General features: G+C 39.8%; 1 protein-coding gene across 4 annotated transcripts in view; it reads left to right on the forward strand.

Moving 5' to 3' along the window:
* Window positions 1-22,982, forward strand: part of glceb (glucuronic acid epimerase b) — a 64,823-nt gene that overhangs the window by 31,681 nt on the left and 10,160 nt on the right. For all 4 annotated transcript variants that reach the window (XM_075474190.1, XM_075474400.1, XM_075474261.1 and 1 more), the window contains 2 exons: window positions 6,389-6,918; window positions 17,255-17,500. In XM_075474190.1, the coding sequence (XP_075330305.1) occupies window positions 6,402-6,918; window positions 17,255-17,500 (763 nt within the window). In that variant the 5' untranslated portion in view covers window positions 6,389-6,401. The remainder of the gene's footprint in view (window positions 1-6,388; window positions 6,919-17,254; window positions 17,501-22,982) is intronic.

Below are 22,982 nucleotides of genomic sequence, written 5' to 3' on the forward strand. Positions count from 1 at the left end.
TTAGTCAAGACAACTTAAAATCCTCCATCGAACAATAATGTGCAGCTCGCAGTCCTTTCATTTCCTTCATTTTCCTCATCTCTGCGACAGTTGCCCTGTAATTTTCCATTCTTTCCATGTCTCTCTGTTATTAGCCAGTTCCCCGACCTCCTCTCAGTAGCTTGTCTGCCTTTGAGTAGCTTTCAAAATTATTCAGTGGGTGGAATCAGGCTTAAAAGGAAGTTGCACTTGAATCATTTGGTCTATGAAAAACATCAGTTAACAGATCTCCATGTGATTTTTCAACATCAAAAAGGTTCTTTTTTCCCCCATATTTTTAGGGTAGAAAACTCAATAATTCAACGGTTTACTCAACATGAAATAAATGAATGGTGTCAAAGTCTCAGTCTTTGTCCAAAATCACATCAGGACTGCTAATTGCCATGCGGCATAAGCTGGTCTGTGGGGCGCAGCTGGCATATTTGCAAAAGGGGTGAGATGGAGGCATAAATCTGCTTATAGGCCTGTATCAATGGACCAATCGTTTCAGCAGCACATTGACCTTTAATCGGTTCTTTGTCGCATGCTTTTGCCACTGATGTAAAGTGTTTCCAAAACTTTACATCGAATAGTTAAACCAAAACTTTTTAACCTATGAAGATTATATAGATTAAGTTTTTTTTTTTTTTTGGTCTTCCCTGGAAACTCTGTGTTTTAAGTAAAGATGGCAGCAAAAACATGTCATCATCTTACAGTCGTGTGGTATGAGAAAATGTGGAACCGCAGTTAGGTGCAACCCAGGCTTTCGTTAATGTTCTGTTAACAGTAAATTGATCTGTTTTTATTTTTTCTACTTCTGTCGGGTCCTTTTGCTCATCTTCAGTAAGAGACAAAATTATCTTAGAGACTCCAAAAAGGTCAATCTCCTCTGTGTTTTATCGATAATTTACGTCACAGGTGAGCTAGTCAGTGTGGTCGTATATAGCCAAATGTTAAAATAAAAAATACAACATGTCATTATCTTTTCTCCAAATAAATCACAGACAGAGCACAGACCATAAAGCTCAACTGTAATGAGCCTCATCGTGAGTCGTGTGCTTGTTTTTATTGTAGGGGTTTAGAAAACATTACAATAAATAGTCTGTTTGGGCAAAACCTTGCCAAAATAATCTCAAAAACCATTCAATGTTCCATTTTGGTTTCCACATTTAATGTCTTGAAGTTTCAGTGAGTCTCTACCTGCGACTGCTGGCATTTTTCAATTTCCTGACTGAGATAAGCTGAAAAGCTGCTTTTATTTTCCAGTGTCTTTTGCCTTAATCTCCCAAGCAAGGGGGACTTTTATCCTAAAGTCGTTCACCTCCTGCCCAGCTGCATCTGTCCCCCTCTTTTTTTTTTTTTTTTTTAATACGTATTTTTCATGTCAGTGTAGTTTATCCACCAGATCAAAATGTTATCACCAAAAAGATTAGATCAAGGTAAAACCTCCGGAGCTCATCTGATAAATACCGGATTACAGGAAGACCTGTGATATATCAGCCACCTTTTATGGTTGATGTCTGAACTTTTAAGAAACTGCAAACGCCTCAATAAAGGTTATTTATCGTGATAAAATTTTAAAAATCGAATGAAGTGGATCGTTGAGGCGGGACAGCTTTCAGCGCTGAATTTTTTTGCACTCGCAGCCTTCCACTTTGACGTCCTACCAAAGAGTTTTCTTCAGTTAATTTCTTTCTTTATAAGTCATGAAACAATAATACCCATCTTCTGTCTCTGCTGTGGAGCAAGGATAGTTATTTATCCACTTGTCAGGAAGACTGAAACACAAATCATCCTGAGCTTTTTGAAGGCGCATACAAGGCCCTTGTTTTTCTGGTAAAATCAGCCTCCTGGTGGATTCAAGTGAATCTGGGTCAAAATACACCAGGGACAATGCAGCTCTGTCTGCGTAATGAGCTAAATGCAGCTTGTTTGCCTTGGAATTAACTGCTTCTTAGCTAGTTTTCAGTTGATGTGATTTACAGATGTCTTAATTTGTGGAAACAGAGTCTATAGGGCATAAATAATAGTGTCAAACTGATTTATTTTCTTTCTGTCAGCTTAGTTTACATGATGTAAAACAGAATGATTTCTCTCCTTGTTGGAAGTTTTATTTGAAACTTTAAAGACTGCCAAGGAAAAATAGACTGCTGGATAAACTGGGATTAAGTGGAAACATTCCTCTATGAAAACCACACAGAAGGTTGCAATCTTTTCCTGATATTCTAGACAAAGTCTAGATTTACGTGTGGGATTCGGTGCTAAAAGACGTGCTTGGAATGAAGAATATTTAATCAACTATTTCAAATTTCCTCAAATGATAAACAGTAGAAATTCACAGTTAACCCACACATTTGCACACTCTAAAGTTGATTGTCAAATAAAAAAAAATATTTTCACCCTGCACTACAGTATTGACAGTGTTTTGATGCAACATCACTGCTCAAACAGGATTAACCTTCATTTTACTCTCTAATAAGAAGTCGGTGCTCATTTGGAGGCAGGTGGGGCTTAAGTCAAGTTTATGAGGGGTTCAGGTAAGACCTGGGCCCTGTCAACAACCTGCTGTGGGAAGGTTGAAACCATCTTCAAGCAGTGTCATCTTTGAATGTCATCTGTGTATGGAGAGAACCCCTTCCCCAAAAAAGAAAAAACATCCTTGATATTTACCAGACAACCTCCTTAATTCACTTTGTGAAATATTGTTTGTTGCATTGCTCTGGATTTATTGTATTGTTGAATGAATTTAAATCAGTTTAAAATGTTAAACCTCTAATGTCTTTTAGAATTGTTCATAATTGTCACATGTTAACTCTGAACCACTAAAACATCTGTAACTATTAGCAAGTTACACATGACGACATTTAAATACTTGTTTTGGCATTTTGTCGAAATCCTTTCAGTGGCTAAGTTTTTCTAATAGTTTTCCGTCTCCTCTGCTCTCCCACAAAAATAATCCCACCCACCATTTACCAAAAGGTGCAGCCTGCACCAGAGCCTCTGCAGCACAGTGCCGGGGTCCGACTGGTGCCCTTCATCCATTAGTGATCCATCAGAGGTGCATCCATCCACTCAGTCACTCTCATCTTATCTGTAAATAAAACCCTGGAAAAATCCGTCCTCAGGTATTTCATGGCTCAATCGTAATGCTTGAACTGTAATCTTATTCATTGGTGGTCATATTTCTGCCTTCTTTACCCTGGCTTGTCTCTGAGCACTTGACACCTTTTACTTGTGGACGACAGGCAGGCTGCAGCTCTGGAATATGGTGGCCCTCTATTTCATGCCAGACTTTGGACTATTCTGAGCAAAACCTTTGATTATTCAGTGGCCTTGCATCAATATTTTAGCTGTTTGTTGAGTGTCATCCGTCTGAAAAGCTTATAGGTTATAAAGAGTTCCTCAGAGTCAGATCTCCTTTGCACATTATACCTGAAGTCTGGAAGCTGCCTAATAATTTTGCAAATTATAATCAATCAGTTGATGACCACTTCAGGGCACATCCTCCCTCATTAACATTAGCTTATATTACCTGAAAATTATTCAATCCGATAAGCATTCAAAGGTTGGTTGTTTCAAGCTAGAATATGTGTTTTGAGATAATACGACTACGTAGTATTTTTATTTTTTTATCTGCTGCTATTTTTTTTAACTTATTGTCATGAAATATGAAGCAAATCTAGTTGCACTTTCTACTGAGTGGAGCGACAGTTTCTGAGTCTCGCTTCTGCATGTCACCTCTTGGCCCCTCTTGTGCTTTCTCTCCAGTTAGATATGGCAGAGTCAGAACATTAAAGGTCTCTGATCCATAAACAAACTCTCTCTTGTTGTTTACCTGCCCATGACATTAACTCCTCTTCCTCCGAGCTTACTGTTTGAGTCTTAAGATGTAAATTACTTTAGTGAAATGGGACATTGCTGTGGATGAACCGTATCCAAGTTAGCATGAGGCTTTAAGATGCTCTTCGTCCTCCTGTGCTTAAGCCCATGTATATCCACCTTGAGCCTGAGCTCAACACCAGCAACAGAGTGCTATAAAAAGAGCCAATTATTTATAGTCGGTTCCTTGACTGGGCTGGTCCTACTTATCTTTCAGTGTGCAGTCCCCAGGCCTTCTACAACACAGTTTCAGCATTGTCAGAGCTCCCATCAGTCCAGTCTTTCATCGCTGCACCATGCTGTATGGTCTCTAAATATCAATGATGGCTTTTATGTGTGGCAATGATTTGTCAGGCAGAGATGCATCAAAGCTTCTTCCCATCCGCTTGATGGAAGACAACGGGAGATTTAAGCTGATAAAAAGTTTTTTTTCTGACTTATCTGTGCAGAAAGCCTTTATTCATCATCTACTACTTAAAATCCTTCACTGTTTGTTCTTCAGAGCCCTCTGTAAGTCCACTTCTCTGTTGATTAGAGCCGTCTTAGACGTTGGCGTTGTTCAAGAGGCCTCCGGCACTATAATTTGACTTTTGCGTCGCCATAGCAGATTGCTGTTGCCCAATTAATGCACATTAATTGAGCTGACCTTCAGGGGTACCTCATTTAAGAAGAGATTGTGAAATGGTCTGGGAGAGTAATGATTTTCTCCTCTCCTTTCTCTGTCATCACTGTAACAGTGAATTCTGTGGGCAGTAAGCTGTAATTAGTGCAGAGGAGGAGATCTAAGGATGTCTATTGATTTCTTGTTTGCTTGGTGAAAATGTCAAAGAAACCCAGCGGGCATGAAAACATGAATCCTGCCTCGCAATAGGACAAGGAGCAGGTCTCACTTATGTGTTCAAATATTTTTAAAAAACAATGAAACATTTAAATGATTACAAAAATATATACATTTGGTGGAAATGTGTATTTGATACAGGCAGTGAATGATCACATGGCAGTAACCTTTATCCTAACTCATCTGGGGGGGAAAAGACGTCTTAAGATTGGATTTAAAAATGTCAGCGTAAGACATGAGTGATGGTGTGAACCTTTTGAAAGGGTAATTGGGTTGATGCTCCGCAAGACCTGAAGTTCCAATATTTGAAGAGCAAGTCGGAGATGCAACGCCCTAAAATTGAACAACCTTGGAATGAACAAGGGTTGTCCGGTAGCCACTGATGGGAGGCCAGCAACGGACTTCTCCATCGTGAAGATCATTTCTTTGAGGGCATGGTCTGGTCGTGTGAGAAATATGCTTAGTGCTCTTTTCCTGACCATTAGATAAAAATATTGATATCATGTCTTATTCAGAAATGTTTACCTTGACCCAGTCGTCATTTAGTGTGGCTTGGCACAAAGATGGGAAATGGCAAGATGTTTTATGGCCATTGTTGAAGACGAACAAAAATATGGATACAAATTATGGTTATACAGTTGTATCATATGTGCAATTATTTCTAAGCTATTAGCTGGAACTTCCTGAAATCTCTGCTGGTTGCCTGGCAACTGCAACCAAGAGAAAGGCTGGTGTATCCTTAAACTTCAGCCTTTTGTAAGAATTAAACTAAATATATGTTAATTGGGGTGGTTTAGAAGTTCTACTCTGTGGATACTGTTTCCTCTAAAAATTTTTAATTATTTTTTTTTTGTTTGTGTATGTGTGAGATTTCTACATGTTATATCCATTTGTCATGGTGTGTTGTCTGTATGTTTTTTTTTTTTTTTATGAGACCTGCCTTAGGACAACGGATGAAATTTAGCAACTGTGCTAACTCCGGCATCTTTACATTGATGCTTTTGCTGATAAGCTGATTAATGCGCATTGTCCTAATCAAATAAATAATAAATTTAAAAAAAATAGTTTTCCTGTTTTCAGAGTTTGACCTAAACTGCCTCCAGCTGTAAGAAAACACAAACTTTTAACCTAAACTGTTTATATGTTCGAGAAGAGATTGTGAGATGCAGCGAAGAGCAGAAGTGATATGAACCCAACCCAAAGCCAAAAAAAATGAAAATATACATGGAAAAATGGGCCATTTTTCAGCTGCGACAGTGGGTTAGTGAATAAGACAGACTCGTACAACCGCAATCAAAACCCAAACCACGATTGCTTATTGGTCTTTTTACTGGTGCGTCCGTGGGAAACTTGGTTCAGTTGAGAGAATACGACTTCAATTACAACATGCATGTACCAACTCTGTCCTCAGGTGCCTTTAGCTCATTCACAACTACAGTGCAGTCTCCAACTTTCAGGCGGCCTCATATCAGGTTCATATTAGTTTGATAAAACTTTTAGTTGTTCACCAGAAAACTGCAGGATTTTTACTGATTCAGAAAAATTCTGAGTGGGGATTTCCTCACAGTCCGCTACCAGATGAGATTTTAATTGTCCCGAGCAAACGTCAGTAGTACGTGCTTCTAATGTACTGTTTGTGTTTGTGTCACACAGGCAGGTTGTGACCATGCGCTGTCTGGCTGCAAGGGTTAACTACAAGACCCTCATTGTTATCTGCGCCCTCTTCACACTCATCACTGTGTTGCTGTGGAACCGCTGCTCCAGTGACACCACCATACGCTTCCTGCCCCGGGCTGCCTTTGTGGCTCCGAGTCCTAAGATCGGGGATGCTAGCATCAGTAGCCAACAACATCCTCCCCAACCTCCAGAGCCGCCGCCTGTCGTTGGAGTTGTTGGTGGGATCAAATATGAAGAGATCGACTGCCTTATCAATGATGAATCTACCGTCAAAGGCAGACGAGAAGGCGGAGATGTCTACCTGCCCTTCAGCTGGGTGGAAAAATACTTTGAGGTGTACGGCAAAATAGTTCAGTATGACGGCTACGATCGGTTTGAGTTCCAGCACAGCTACTCGAAGGTTTACGCCCAGCGTGAGCCGTACCACCCCAATGGAGTCTTCATGTCCTTCGAGGGATACAACGTGGAGGTTCGCGATCGTGTCAAGTGTATCAGTGGAGTGGAGGGTAAGACGTTTTTAATGATTAAAGACGTGTTTACAGTTTGAGATAGATGGAACCACTGTGGAACCTGATTGTAAAGGTTTGTCTGTTTGGATACTGGAGAAACAAATGATGGTTTGTGCACAGATGTGTCGCTTGTGTGTCAACAAGTTCAAAAGTCTCATCTCACTGGACGGTAAGCCCACACTCTGAAAACAAACAAGTGGCTTTTTGCATATACGAATCCCAAAACCCGCACAAAAGTATACAAAAAGTGACCAAAGAAAATGAAAGTTGTGGTCAGAATGACTGGCTCATACTCGGCACAGTCACATGCTACAGTTACAGCTTGACCTGGCCATTTTAATAGATTACTGTTCTCATCCCACTGTACATTCACCGGAGGGCAATCGAGTTATTGACCAAAGTATGTCCAATGTGAGTAAATGTTAACAATATGTGTGCAATATTGTTATTGTCCTGCCCTGCACTTTACTCCGTTGTATTCTGTTCTGTTGTTCTGTTATTCTGTTACCAGAATACAACATACAAAACAGTGTACATAACATGTCACTTTCATTAATCCTACTGCCGGATGCACTTATGTCACTAATTATATGCACTTGCTATATTCTGTTACTCTACACTACAGCAACTCATTTTATTTTTTTTCTTGTCCATAACATTTCAAGGTTATGTTTACCCTGTCTTCACATACATTTGACAAATAAAATGTAAAAAATTCAAACTAAGTCATACTTTCAGACGCAGAAAAATATGTGAAAAAGAGCAGCTCTGTTGGGAATAGATTTTCAGCATTTTTTTATGTTTGTGTGTGTTAGTTTGCAGCCATATTTCCTTCAAATTTAGAAAAGAGCATAACGTGTTTATCATACCTATGCACACGGCCCTGCACTTTTTTTCAATCAGGTTTGGATTTTTTAGATTTTATTGTCATTAAATGATTTTTATACGTTTATATTTTTGTATACTGAAGTGCTTAGTGGAAAGAGAGCAAATGCACAGCATGAGCTGTGTTTTTATGATGGTCTCTAAATGTTACATGTTGCAGAGAAATTACCAGTGAAACATGACTTGACTAACGAGATGGAACCGGATTTCAGAACCACCCATTTAATTGTTTTTCTTTATCTCAGACACTACCAAGAATAATTAGTGTCAAGGTTTTTTTTGGAAGCGTTTCTTTTGTTTTCTAATTTTTTTTACCCAGCAACTGTTAGTTTTTCCTCATACTGACACACAGACTTGGATGCGAGTCTGTGTTCATTTGCACTCACAGTTCCTCCTCAAAGTTGTTTTCTTTTCAAGGTTTCTTTTTAAAATAATTGCCCGGAAGGATCAATAGCTCATTTTAAAAGGCTATTAGTTGAAACCAGATGGTCATCAATATTGTTTCGTTACTCGCCTGCTTGAGGAAGTGTCTCTGAATACTTGCCAGAAGTTGCAAGAGGTCATTTTTCCTCTTATTTTTGTCAGATAGCTATATCCACCAATTAAAGAGGAGACATACGATCACAATATGTTTCCCCACACTTTTAACCATGTCAGTGTTATCGGAGAAAAAGACAGAAGAAGAGGGTGTTCAATTTACAGTTATTCAGCAACAGCCTTAAAGCTATGGTAGGTAATCCTAGAGAGCTAGCAAGAGAGCTAGCAAGATTCGAAAGTGTCCCCTCCTCTAAGCTCCACCCCCCCCTCCCCATTCCGTCAGTGCTTCATCCAAAGCCGGTAGAACCGCATGCGCACACGGAGCAGGGAGCCGACAGAGGGGGGCGTAGGCAGAAAGCAGAGGCATCTGATTGGTTTTTGTAGGCGCTCCAATCCGAGATCAGCGTCCCGCTGATCTCGGATTGGTCAGCTTTTTCTCAGTCCTGCAGCTGCCACAGAGGTCTGATTATTTTCGTCCCTTTTTCTAAATACATCTTGTATAGATTTCTCTCAGGACAGACGGACCATTTCACCCAGTATTACAAAATGTGTTTCTGAACAGGATTACCAACCATGCCTTTAAGTCCCTTCTTCTTAAAACGCTAGGCTCTCATTTTGATGTGGAAATGTAATAAATCAGGTTCTGCTCTCTGGCAAATTGTCTGGTCCAGAGGTTGGCTTCATGACTAGTGATAGCCTCTTACTATAAAAGCCATGTGCCAGCAGTAAATGGCTTTCTTTTTGCAGAGAAGCATAGTCCATTTATTTTTTTTATTTATTTTTTTATCCAACGCTTTTTTTAAGAAACAATATGCTATAATTTGATATATTTAAAGAATAGGTTTATTGTGAACATTACTACATAATGGTATGTAATATGGCTCTGGACATATTGTCTTTTTTTTATATCTTCTTGAGATTTTCTAACAAGGTTTTCTTCTGTGAATACCTTGATTTGGAAAAAAAAATTATATTCTTGGGGCTGCTTTGGCTGTTGTGCTGATGGATTGACTTCAACTGGTAACTGGCCATTTTTTTATGTCGGTTATGATGCATAACCATGGCAACATTACATTTGAAGAATAGGAAAATACTTTATTCAAGACTATTAAGATTAAGACTACGATTAAGACTTTATTAAGACGACAAGATCAGGCTGGCTGAAGAGGAGATGTTGTGGATGCAGAGCAGGAACAAAAGGGAGAGAAAGGAGGAGGAAGTTTAAACCATTTCTTCCCCTAATTATAATGAGAAGTTGTGCGCTCACTAGCGGATGAAATGGATGGGCTTGGAGCGCTGACAAGTATGCAGTGGGAATATCAGGGATTTTTTTTACTCTGCTCTATTCAGCTTTAACACCATATAAACAAAGAGGTAATGATGAAGGAGGAGGATTTGAGCTTTTTGTCACTGAAAGGGGGCGTCTCTGCACCCCAGATGTTGAACTGTTTGAGTTTCTGTCCGTGAGCTCACTTGTGTTTACCTACCAATGCCGTGTGTGACATCATCAGCTAAGTTCTTGCCAAGCTACAATAACACCTCAATCCATTCCTGGCAATCTCAGAAGATTTCTACCACACCTAATTAATAAAGTGTTAATGAATTGAGTATTCATGCCTAAATACACATAGACACTCACAGGTTTTTGTTGAAAGCTTTGACCTATCTCTCAAGTTAATTTTCATATTTATCCTTCTTTTTTTCAGAGCAGTAAAGGACTTAGAAATGTTTTGATTAGGATAAGTCATCATTTAAAAAAAAAGAGCCAAAAAGTGTCAGAATATTCTGCAGAAATTTGTTATTTTGTGCTTAACCCAAATGGTAAAGTTTGTCAGTTGTTAGGTGCATTTAATGTATGTTTCTTTAAGGTTCTAAATTCTTTTATTTCCTATACAGACAGAACCACATGTTGGTGTTGTTCATACACTCTTTCATGTGTTTAACATGAAAAGTAAAAGTAAAAAAATTAAAAGCCTGGGGCCGGTCAAACTCCCAAGAGAGTCTGGCTGTAGACCTGAACTGTCAGGACCCTTCACTACAGACCTGCACTGTGAGGTCTCCTGCACTGTGAGGACTGGAAGTTGATTCGAAGCCTTTCGAAATAAAAACGAGTGTACAGGAAGCACGTATTTTTAAATGTTTTAAACATTTTTAAACATTCAATTTTTAAATGTTACGACCACTTATAGGGTTATTCTACAGATAATCAATGGAGACTAGATGTTAAAACATTATTGACATACTCAAAACATGCATTACTTTACTCCAGTATTTTAATTTAATTTAATTTGCAAAAACAACAGCTGTTAGTTTAGTTCTGTAAATACACCTTAATGTATGATGGCTTAAAGGGGAACTCCGGGGCATTTGAAGCGTGTTTCCATTGCTAGAGGTTGTCAAATACTGATAGTAGGACACAGAGAGGTGCGTATCTGCGCTCCCTGTGTGAAGATCGCTCTGTCCGCACAGCATGTCATGCGAGGCTAATACGTGGTGGCTAAGGGGCAAGCGCTAACCCTTCCACGTAAAACAACAACTTGCACACTGCAGAAACGTCACACCACTTTATAACCCATCCGACAATAAAGTCACAAGCCTTACCATCAAAACCATATGCATGGTTCTCACATTACTGGCATGGGGACGTAACAACTTTATAAACAGCATGTAACTCACCGGCTGGTTGTAGGCTCGCGCATGTGAAAGCCCAGAAGAGTCGATGGAGAATAATCCCATATACAAAACAATTATCTTCTCTAGAAAAACTGCGTTCAAGTATTTAAAACATTACAAGAATATTACTGGGCATGTATTGTTGTAATGTTTTAAATACTTGAACGCAGTTTTTCTAGAGAAGATAATTGTTTTGTATATGGGATTATTCTCCATCGACTCTTTTGGGCTTTCACATGCGCGAGCCTACAACCAGCCGGTGAGTTACATGCTGTTTATAAAGTTGTTTTGTAACGTCCCCATGCCAGTAATGTGAGAACCATGCATATGGTTTTGATGGTAAGGCTTGTGACTTTATTGTCGGATGGGTTATAAAGTGGTGTGACGTTTCTGCAGTGTGCAAGTTGTTGTTTTACATGGAAGGGTTAGCGCTTGCCCCTTAGCCACCACGTATTAGCCTCGCATGACAGGGTGTCCGAACAGCGCTATCTCCACACAGGGAGCGCAGATACGCACCTCTCTGTGTCCTACTATCACTATTTGACAACCTCTAGCAATGGAAACACGCTTCAAATGCCCCGGAGTTCCCCTTTAATGCTTCTACGCTCCAACCTGTTCTTTGCTTCTATACCATTATTTATCATTGAAAATGTAGCCCCTGCACTGTTGGACCCATTTACATATTGATTTACTCAATTCTTTTAAATAGGCATATCTGTGTGTTTACAAATCTAATATTAAATTATATATTCTGATAACATTTTATTAATATTGTGAAGTGTAAGAAGTGAATTACTAAATACCTAGTTACATGACCCAGATAGCCAATAACCTCTGTTACAGGAGAAAACAGTAGACACAAAACAAACTTTCAAATGTCTTTTTATTTTCTTTTTTGGAAGTGTTTTATTGCACAAGAACCTTTCTCCACAATTGATGCACAGTAATGCACCGCTGGGACCACCGCACTGGTCTAAAGAAAAAAAAATGTGTCAGCTTTTTTGTCAGAGCATGAAAGGTCATCAAACTTACCTTTAAATAAAATGCCACCTTTCCGATGTGCCTCTAAGTGGCTCTGCAACCAATTTTGTTGGTTTAAATGTTAGGCACAGAGGGCAGTGAAACAGGTTGCAACAAGACGTACAGTATTCAATTTTGGGCGTAGTGCCGGTGTTATGCCGAGAAATGCATCCCCATTCACTGGAGCGTGCGTAAACCGTTGCGCTTTGTATTTAAATGGTACAAACCCGAAATATACACCAATCAGCTATAACACTATGACCACTCACCTAATATTTTAATAGGTCCTCCTCATGATGCCAGTAAAGCGCTGACTAGTGGATCTGTGGAGTTCTGGTACCTGGACACTAGCTATAAATCTTTCAATACATCCCTGTGGTTTTTAGAGTGGGATCTCTGGACTGGGAATGCTTCCCACAGATCCCATGAGATTGGTATCTTGGGAGTTTGGAGGCTGGTGGAACACCTCAGACTCTTTGTCTTGTTCTGTAAGCCTTTAAATGCTGTTTTTGTGAGTCCCACGTGTGTCCTGCTGGGGGAGGCTGCTACTGTAAATGTTCCATATTCTTTATGCGGCAGGCTGTGACTGGTCTGCAACAAAGTTTAGGTAGGTGGCAAGCGTCAAAGTAAAATCCACGCGATTGTCAGGATACATGTATTCAGTGCAGAACATTGCATTGTAACATACTTAATCTATATTCAGCGCATTCAGCGTTTACATGTAATGAAATGTGCTATATAGTTAAAATTTTCATCGAAACAAGATGAGCAGTGTTACTCATTTTCCTGTCCTCCTTTGGGTTAAATGTGGTGGCTGATCAGTGTATGTGGTGTATTTTCATGCGAGGAAAAGAAGAATATCACATGTTCACATTAAAGTTGATACATGCTTGGTGTTTGTGACTTATTTTTAAAAAATAACTTGCGTGATTGATTGCTTGTGGGAATCATTTCCTATTAGGTTTTTTTTCCGCTCATATCTTTCAGCTCTGATGCCCCCTTACTACAGTTTTACCTGAACTGCCCTCATACACAAAGATCCTTTTTGGGTCGAAATTACATTACTAAAGTACTAGCCCTGCTGAAACAGTGAAGGAACATCTGTTGTAGAAAATGGGTCATAGAGGAATCTAAGCAAACCTGAGGGCTCAACAGCGATTCTCACCCTTCCATTTTATCCATATTTATCTAAATAGAAATAGCAAAGACACGTCTGTGTTCCCATACTCACAATTTACCAAGATCTATTCATTTAACCCAAGGCCTGGTGCTATTTAACATGCACACCTCTCCTCAACTTAGCATATTTTATTAGCTGAAAACAGTTAACAAGATATATTTACTGTGATATAATGGTCATTTTCCATCACTCCAGCCTCTGACCTGTATGCACCTCGCCTCAGGAGTCACAGTCTGCCCCACATTGTACAGATATTTCAAGCTAAAGCAATTATTTGTTTCTTTAGGCTGTCGTTTTTCTTGGATAGGGCTCACTTTTTTTTTTTTTTTTAATTCACCATCAGTTGGATGCAAATTTATTGTCTTGATTTAACTTTAAGTCAATCATAAAACCACTAATGCATGTGCATTTATAATGGAATTACTCGTCACTTCCCCTGTATAGTTTGTTGTTTTTTAAGAGAATCCGAATTCTAAAGAATGGAGGATGAGAAAAACTAAGCTTTTGTAGCGTGGGTATCTTTAGTGGAAGGTCATTCCCTCGTACAACACCATCTTAAATCATGATCTTTTTCTGACTCCTGTAAGCTGCTGTCACTAACAACTAAAACATAGTCCTCAATAACGTTTTGTCACCTTTTAAGTAACCTTTCTGTGGAAACACTTGCATGACACACACCTTGTGCACATGACCCGCTGATTGAGATGCACATAGCACTTTCTGGTGAAGTTGGAGGTGGATTTCCGGACACTGATGCAAGCTGTTGTGGTTACTATGATTCCACAAAGTTCCCAAATTGTGTGCACTTTCTTTGAAGTGGGAGAGCATACTTTGAAATGGCTCTGCAAATTCTTTGTATATTTGCGGAGCAGTAGTCCTTGAGTTATGAAAACAGATTTGTAGAGAGTCTCTTATTGCACATTTCTGTGCCGTCTGTTGTGCCAGTTGTGTTAATGCAGCAGTAGACACTGGAAGGTGATTGTCTCATTGGACTGTTGCCATTATTGAAAAATAATGTAAATCAAGCAGACAACAAAAGTGTGTATATATTATGTTCTGACCTAAAAATTAGTCTCACACAACAAAACATTTGTAAATGTCAGAATCGGATTTAACAAGTCCAGGTGCCCTTTGTCTTGTTTCTTCCAATAGAGTTCATTTGGAAGGGAAGTGACACTTTAACCCGACACATTACAGTCTCCTGGTTCACCGATATGAAACCCAGCTTGCTTTGGGTCAAAAACAAACCTGATGATAAAAACAGATTATGACTATGTTGAGCTTTTGCTGCCATGGTAAATCCAGTAGGTTCTTACAGCATTAAAAAAAAATTCAACTTTCTGGAGTCATGAAAATATATGGAGACTTAGCATTTAAATCCATGTGGATTACTTGGCGCAATGCAGTGAAGCTCAGTGCTACTGTGTTAGGATTTTGACAGAAAGTTGACTTAAGTTGTCAAAAGAGGTGCCAGTAACAAGACAGGCAGGAAGAAAAGTCTGGCAGGGGAATGGAACTAAGTGTGTTTGTGGATATATAAGTATGTGCATTTCTGTTTCTGTGCTATTTTCTAGACAAGTTAATCAAATAAACATGTAGTCAATCAGGTTTGTGACAACTTCACTACCTAAATTGGTCACCGGTTAATGCTGTGTACCCGTCCACTTAAATGTCAACTTAAAAAATAATTGCATAGGAACCTCACAAAGAATAATAGCATACCTCATTAGTTTTTTAGTTCAAAATAAATAGAATGCGTAAATACAGCATCCAGTCTCATCAAACGAAATACGAATGTGCTCACGGTGTGGTTCATAATCACAAAGAACGCAATCAATCATAACGAGCACATACACTGTTTTAGAAAAGTTAAATGCAGTGTGACATAAAAGCAGGTCTAAAATCAGTAAAGGGGGATAAAATCCCTGTTGGTATCAGTTTATGCAGCACATGGAACAGTTTTACATGACTTTCATGGATGAAATGTAACTGAATGGTAGGAGCACCTCTGAATCGGTTTCTGTGAGGAGTTACAGCTAAAACAACTGATCAATAGACATGTCTATGTCACGGTGACTCTTGAAAGGGAAAAAAATCAGTCCACGAAAATGATCGAATGTGGTTTAGAGTGAATCTGAGTGCATGTCTGCACTGGAAACACTGCAGAGAACAGCTGAAAATGGTGAAAAATCATGTACTTGTGCTGTTCAGCGTGTGTCCGTCTCCAGTTGAGAACACACCTGTCTAATATAAGACCTTACACTAATGTACCCATTTGTAGTCCATGAAATTCAAACGAAAGCCGCCTTTGCTAGTGATTTAGTCTAATAAGATTGCTTAAGTGGTGCGCCTCTTCAGGTATGTGGCCTCGGCCTTAAGCGATAGTGCTTGCAGCTCTGGCGGCACACACTAAATACCGTTCTCAGTGTTAATGAATAGGACATCAGTGAGGCATCATGCCCTTGTTGCTACATTATCTCTGTCTAGAGCCTTTTCTTTGGAGTCCTCTGCAGATGGTGGATGGAGGGATTTTGTGAAGGTCCTCCTTAGCAGCAAAAAATGACTTCATATTTTACTAAATGAAGAAAAGTTTCATTATTGGTTGGTAATATTTATTGAAATGTTGAATACTAAAAGCTTGAATGTTACTGCATAACTAGAATGATTCACAGTACAGAAGCTTGTGTATTAAACAGTTAATGCAGTTGTCATCCAGTGTCATTTTAACTGCTGCTTCAATTAGTTTTAATATTCCCTGTGATGTGCATTTCATGTGCAAAATGTGCTATAAATGCAATAAATCGTTATCAGACAGTGTCTCAATAGCTGTGCGGTCTGTCAATTGGAAACAGGAGGACGTTTCAGGCTGTCTTTCAGGTCCTAGAGAAAAAGATGCGATTCCCTTCCATGTTATTTCATTTGCCCACAGGGTTGGTTTCTGCCAGCTGGACCTCAACACACATCTTATATTTATACTCAAGAGCTCATTTAGGGTGACCCTCTTTTCCAAATACATCGAATCATTTACAAAGGCGAAACAAAAAAACAATCAGACAAAAAATAAACAACCAACCGCGCCTTTAAAACAGACATCAACAAAGATTACTTAGATTTAAATCATCAAACTTCAGCGATTAGGAAGTTGAATACCGTGATTTAACAAACTCCCAAATCAACAAGAAATGTGTACGTCTTGAACGTACACATTTCTTGTTGATTTACTACACAAACACTGAACAACTAGCATGTCCAAAAGCTAAAAATGTAGAGTTTTTCTTTTAAGGAGATGCTGTATTTTCTACTTTACAGATGAGCAAATCATTTAATTGAGTGTTTTTCTCTAAAGTTTGTGCCAAACGGCACAAAAGTCAGTCTGAAAATCCTCTCTATATGCAGTGGTGATTAGTTTCAAAGGAAGTTTAACATTGTCAGCCCTAATCTGAGTATAATTATTTCTCCTGAAAGGAATGAGGTTGGGGTGGCGCATGCACCCTCCCTGTCATGAGCTTTTTAAAGTATGCTATCTGTTAATCAGTCATTCTCCTGCCCGAGCTGTTTCTGGGGAGCTCGCCTGCAGCGATATTCAGGAGATTAGTTGCACTTTCTCCACACCGTCATTTATCTGTTGATGTTTAATTTCCTACCTCTCTCTGCTTTCTTTTTCTCAGTGATAGTTCACTCTCACTTGGATGTGTGTTATCAAATTAAGAGCCAGGTTTTAATCTTTATTTCAATCGTCAGCCTTGTGCAGTCTCTGGGATATTTAGAAAAAAAATAGTTTGGGATCAGTAATTCACAAAAATTCTCAAGTCAAAGAAATTATTTGAGTGGTTTTATCTAAAAAGAAAGATCCATTAGAAATATATAAATATATATAGATATGTATCTGAGATTTGGAATCATTTCAAAGTTAAATGAAAATTACAACCTAGAAAACACCAAAGCTTTTGAATATGTTTGTGATTTCTTCCGCATATGGAAATGTTCCATGTTCCTTTAACATCATCCTCTTGCTCTTCTTCCCTTCTTCCCACCCAGGCGTGCCTCTGTCCACTCAGTGGGGCCCTCAAGGCTACTTCTACGCCATCCAGATTTCCCAATACGGGTTGAGCCATTACAGCAAAAATCTGACTGAGCGCGCTCCCCACGTGGAGGTCTACGACACAGCCGAGGAGAGGGACAGCAGGGCCAGCACGGCGCCCTGGAGTGTGCCGAAAGGTTGCGGCCTCAGCCGGGTCTATGACAAGAGCAGATCTACCTCCGTGCGTCAGTTCAGTGCTGCAGGTATGCAAGCTCTTCCACTCGCCCATATGGCCTCAGGGCAAGCGGCTTATCTCCTGTTAACTGTGGCTGCAGCAGGCTCAATGTGCCACCGCGCCCCCAGGACAGGATGGCACTCTGCAGTGAGTCTCTGCCGCAGCGGGTAGTGCTTCACAGTAACACACCACATAATGACACTAAATATTAGAATGATTTGATAATAACTAGGCAACTCAATATCACACATTTCGTCCCATTTTGTTCAGTTAATCAGTGAAAAATATCACTCTAGTTTGCACTGTTCAGCCTAAAAATAAATACAGAAATTTGAGTGGTTGAAAGGATTCCTCCAGATGTTGTCCTCTTTAGTTAATAGCTGTCTCTTCAGCGTTTTCTGGTTTTCAGTCAGTTTTTTCTTTTTTTACACACGATCATGGATACATGCACAGCCTTGAATATACAGATTAATGCACGTTGCGGCCTTTTGATTACTTACACCATCAGACAGAGTAGTACTGAATGCATGTTCACTGTATCACTATGACCAGGTGGAACCGCTTGTTGTCCTTGTTGTTCTTTGTTGTACTATACCAGACTAATAGCTACTAGCTCTGTGTCGGACACTCTGGGATTGAGAGCTGTGAAGCCACTCACTCTGTCAACCTGTGAGGGAAGCGTTTGCTCACTCTGTTCAGATTTTCAGAGGTTATTTATCATCGATTTTATCACTGTTGCCAGAAGCTTAATGCTAAACGACCGTTACAGTTTGCTTTAATTATTCAGTTTGAATTGTTTTATATTAGCCCAATATTAGTACTGTTTGAAACAGAATTACCTAAACATTTCTGATGAGATGGGCACAGAGCTGCCAAATAGGTCACTCAAAACCCTTCCTTTGTTTGTTGCGGAGGGAATTGGTGAAATCTGAGGCCTTATTTATAAAGTAGTGCATAGGAACCTCACAAAGAAAGAACCTGCACAAAAATACAACCGAGTACTTTATTAATCCCTGAAGGGGTTCTATAGTGTTGCAGTTTTATTAAAGAAAAATCTACTATTTACCAATAAATAAATGAAAAGTATAAGGCACATACATTATGCATTTTAGCTTTAAGGACTAGTCGTCTCTCCTGCCGTGGAGCCGTGTATACGTTTATTGCAGGCAGAAATGACCTTGTGTGCTTAATGCAGTGGAGCTGAAGAAGCCTCCAAATGAAAACACATTGTTGTTTTGTTGTTTTCTTTGTATGTTGTACATAAAGCAATTAGTCTTCCAAAAAGATCAAATTTATAAAACCGTGCTCACATTTACTCACAAATGGTAGATGAAAATGGTGGTGCATGGAGACTTTTGATTTGTGGCTCGTTTTGGTGAATTGTGACCACACATTTTCTGTTATTCTCCACTACACTTCCCCTTCTAACAGCACTAGTGCATCCATCGTCGAGTTTTATCCCAATATTGCTTTGTTCACAGAAATACCTTTCCAAGATGACCACATCTGTCAGTAGTGTCCCCCATCTAGTCCCCATTTCACATAAAACCTGGTGACGGAACACCTTCTCAATTGTGTGTTTGGACCTTTCTTTGTGTGCTTTTATGTTTATGCATTTAGCAGAAGCTATGAGCTAACAATAAGCTACATAAAAGGAAAACCACTAGTCAGGCTCTGTCAGAGGTGATGGGGGTGACATTGTAGATATAGAATGCAGGCAAAGAAGGAAGTACAGATAGAGAAAGTGCCGTAGAGGGGGTAGGGAAGTACAGGGTAGGAGATGCTCTCTGAAGAGCTGGGTCTTCAAAAGTTTCTTGAAGATAGATAGGGATCCTGGTAGATCCTGTTATTGTAGCGCTCGGTAGGTCATTCGACCACCGTGGAACGACACATGAGTCTGGATTGTCTTGAGCGTGGTGTAGGCACTGCTAGACGACAATCCTTTGGCGACCAGAGTGACCGAGTCGTGACGCCTTTCCGAGAGCATTCAAGCAGATGGGTGCCGTTCCATTAAGCACTTTGTAGGCTGACAGCAGTCATTTGAATTTGATGCGGGCGGCTGGGGTAGCCAGTGGAGTTCAACAAACAGAGGGGTGACATGTGCTCTTTTAGCCTGCTTGAAGACCAGACGCGCCGTTGCGTTCTCAACCATCTCCAGAGGTTTCACAGTACAGGCTGGGAGACCAGTTAGGAGAGCGTTGCACCAGGAGCCAGGTGGCATGCTGGGTTTGGGTACGGCCTGATCTTTCTTATGTTTAACAATGCAAAACGGCACGATCGAGTGTTGGAGGCAACTTGATCTTTAAAGGTCAGCTGGTCATCAATCATGACACCCAAGTTTCTAGCTACCTAATGATGGAGCAAGAGATAGGGATTCAGTTTGGATGCAGATGCCGTGGTGTATGGTTGGTTTGGCTGGAAAGACGAGGAGTTCAGTTTTAGAGAGGTTGAGTTGGAGGTGATGAGCTTCCATCCATGTCTATATGTCAGAGAGACAGTCTGAGAGTCGTGCTGGGACCGTGTGGTCATCAGGTTGGACTGACAGATAGAGCTGGGTATGGTCAGCATAGCAGTGGTATGAGAAGCCATGTGATCGGATGATCTGGCCCAGTGAGGTGGTATATATGGCAGAGAGAAGACGTCCCAGTACTGAGCCTTGGGGAACCCCTGTGTCTTTAAATGTCTCATATTTAACAATTTGCCACAATTTTCTGTGTTATTGAGATGTATGAGACAGGCTTTTGTCAACATACCTGCTGGTTTGTAAACAATGCGTCTGGTCTTTGCCGTATTTTGAGCCCATATTTTTAACAGTCTGTTTTGAGCACTTGCTCAGGCTTGACTCCGCCCTTTTGGTGATGTTAGCAGCTACTCACTTAACAATTTGAGACAGTAAACACAAACATAATGAAGCTGTTCCTCCAGTCATACCAAAAGCGCACCACCTCTAAGACGATATAGTTACTCTATCGATGCAAGAGGGAAATGGTTTAGCTTTGCAGTTGTAAGTTAGCTACAAATGCTACGAAACAATCCTATGAGATTTACTCATAGTAATGCACGTGTACCATTGATTACTGCATTTAACCATTTATATGTGTGAACGCCACTTAACGATTGTACTATGAGACCTACATCTTTTTCAAAAATATGCCGATAATGTTAGCACAGAATCGTTCAACTAGAAAGCTTCAATTAACAAAGTAATGTGGTAAGGATAATGTTAATCTTTCAGAAAGTAACATCAGTAACTCAGTCCTCATGTAAGCTGTGAACGTTAGCTACTGCTAAAGGAAAAAATAAATGAATAAACCACAAGGTTTAAAGTTCAGGAGTTAAAAAGTGTTGCTGCACATACAATCTTTAGCTAACAATGCTGGAACATTGTAGTTATATAGATATAGTTTATCCACTCGACTTTGCTAATTTACACACTTGATGAGTGAAGCTGCCGAAATGTTCCAGATGTCTATTTTCTTTTTTTTTCTTTTTTTTTTTTTAAAGGTGTTGCTGGAACATTAAGGGCTCACTAGCATAAGCATTTTGATGTGTATGATAAAAGTAATCTAAAAATAAAGTGTTACTGAAGCAACATTAAATGGGAGCTGTTGTCTCACATACCTTTGACAGTCTGGCTTCAGTTTCACACCTCACCGTCTGCGTCGCTGCCCCACAATCTCAATCGCAGAAATATTTGGACTGTTGTTAAGATTCTATGCAAAGGTGTGCATAAGCTGTAACAGGTTTGTTTTAATGGATCTGAACTTTGGTGTGGGAAGTGTCATCAGCAACGGTTATAAATGAGGCCTTTGAACACTACAGAAAGAACTTTGAAAATGCTTTCAGACTTCTGATTATTAACATGTATACAACTGTGTGTCCCTCCACAAAAGCAGCTGTAACGAGACTTCAAAAATTTGGGAGTTTCATGGCTTGTTATAAAACTGACTGAAGAATGGCACTGTCCTTGGTGCCATTTCGCAATGTTTCAACCCTGAGGAATCTAATTTAATTCAGCTCCTTCTCTTTGTATCTCAGGCTCACTGAGGATTCTCTGCACCAGCCTCCGTCAAACTTTATTTTCATTTATTGCGTGCAGCCTTCTCCCTTATGCATCCAAAACCTGATCTGAAAAAAATAAACCATCTCCTTCTTTGTTCTTTTTATTGTGCCATTCTTATTATTATAGCTTTACAATATATGGTGGGAATGATGCAGAGGGATTCAAATAGTATGAATTTGAGTTTTTAGAAGTTTTACTGTTTATTGGTTGATTTATAGAGGAATCGTGTTGCTTCTGTAGTTGTTAAAGAGGGTAAGTTGTGTTTTTTGTGTTATTTAGCTATTTGTGCTTGTAAAAGGTCTGCAGTTACAAAGTTACAGTACAGATAATTATTACTGTTATTGATACGACACTGCTCACAAACTGCCTTTAACACTTCATTTTGTAGCCCAGGCTTTTCCTCCTTTACTTTATGACATCACACTGAAACACATTTAAATATTGGCTGACTAGTGGCTTGTCTTGCAATAAAAACAATGAGCAGCTGCCTCCCTGCCTGCTGTTTTTGACCAACAACCCTCCAATTAGAGCAGGCTGGGTCTTTAGAAAGAAGGCCTTTCAGGAAACAGGAGCTAAAACGGGAGATTTCAAACAGAAGGCTCGTCTCATTTGGGTAATCATTGCCTCCTTATCCTATTGTTGAAAGATGTCTTCATTTCAAAATTCACTTGTAGGATAGAAGAGCGAGTAGACACCACTCAGTGGGGTTACATGGCACTTGTAGAGTGCAAAATAAGTTTTCCAGGAGAAGAGTCTTTTTCTTATCTTAGTTTTATTTATTATTAAACTTTACAATTTCAAAATGCGCGGGGAAGGGCTTCGGGAACAATGGCAAAGAAAGAGTCTCTGATGTGTGCGCTCCTGCGCTGCGTGTCCACGGCTTCTTTATCTGGGAATCCCAATTGGGCCACGCCCACTTCAGCAGGTAGGTCCGTATTTGGAAATGTGCGTCATACGGGAGAATTAATCAAACTGGAATGAGAACAGCATTAGTGACATGTAATTGGACACAACAAACTCCGGCCCGATGAACTTGCTGAAAGTCAATGTTCATCCACTTCTAGAGGGTAAAGCAATTGTACAGGTCTTCTAATCACAATTCCCGAAGGTATCCGAATAGCACATGATCTTATTTTTCCGTCTCTTCCCCTGAATGTCTCCTCAATCCGTCCCATTTTCCACATGTGCTTGGGTTGAATAGAATCATGGATTTGTACAACATCTCCACTTTTGAATTGTATGGATGGATTTACTGCAGTACTCACATGGTGTGCAGAACGAAGTTCCATCAAATACTCCTTTTTCCATCGATTCCAGAATTGAATGCTCAATCTCTGTCGATACCGAAGTCTTTTGTTGAGTTGCGTTGCCGTCGTGTTTCTTAAACTGGAATCGCTTAGTGGATAGGAAGGAATGGTAGTAAGCCTCTGTCCAGTTAGAAAATGAG

This window comes from Odontesthes bonariensis, chromosome 1 (genome assembly GCF_027942865.1).
Source record: "Odontesthes bonariensis isolate fOdoBon6 chromosome 1, fOdoBon6.hap1, whole genome shotgun sequence".
Taxonomy (NCBI): domain Eukaryota; kingdom Metazoa; phylum Chordata; class Actinopteri; order Atheriniformes; family Atherinopsidae; genus Odontesthes; species Odontesthes bonariensis.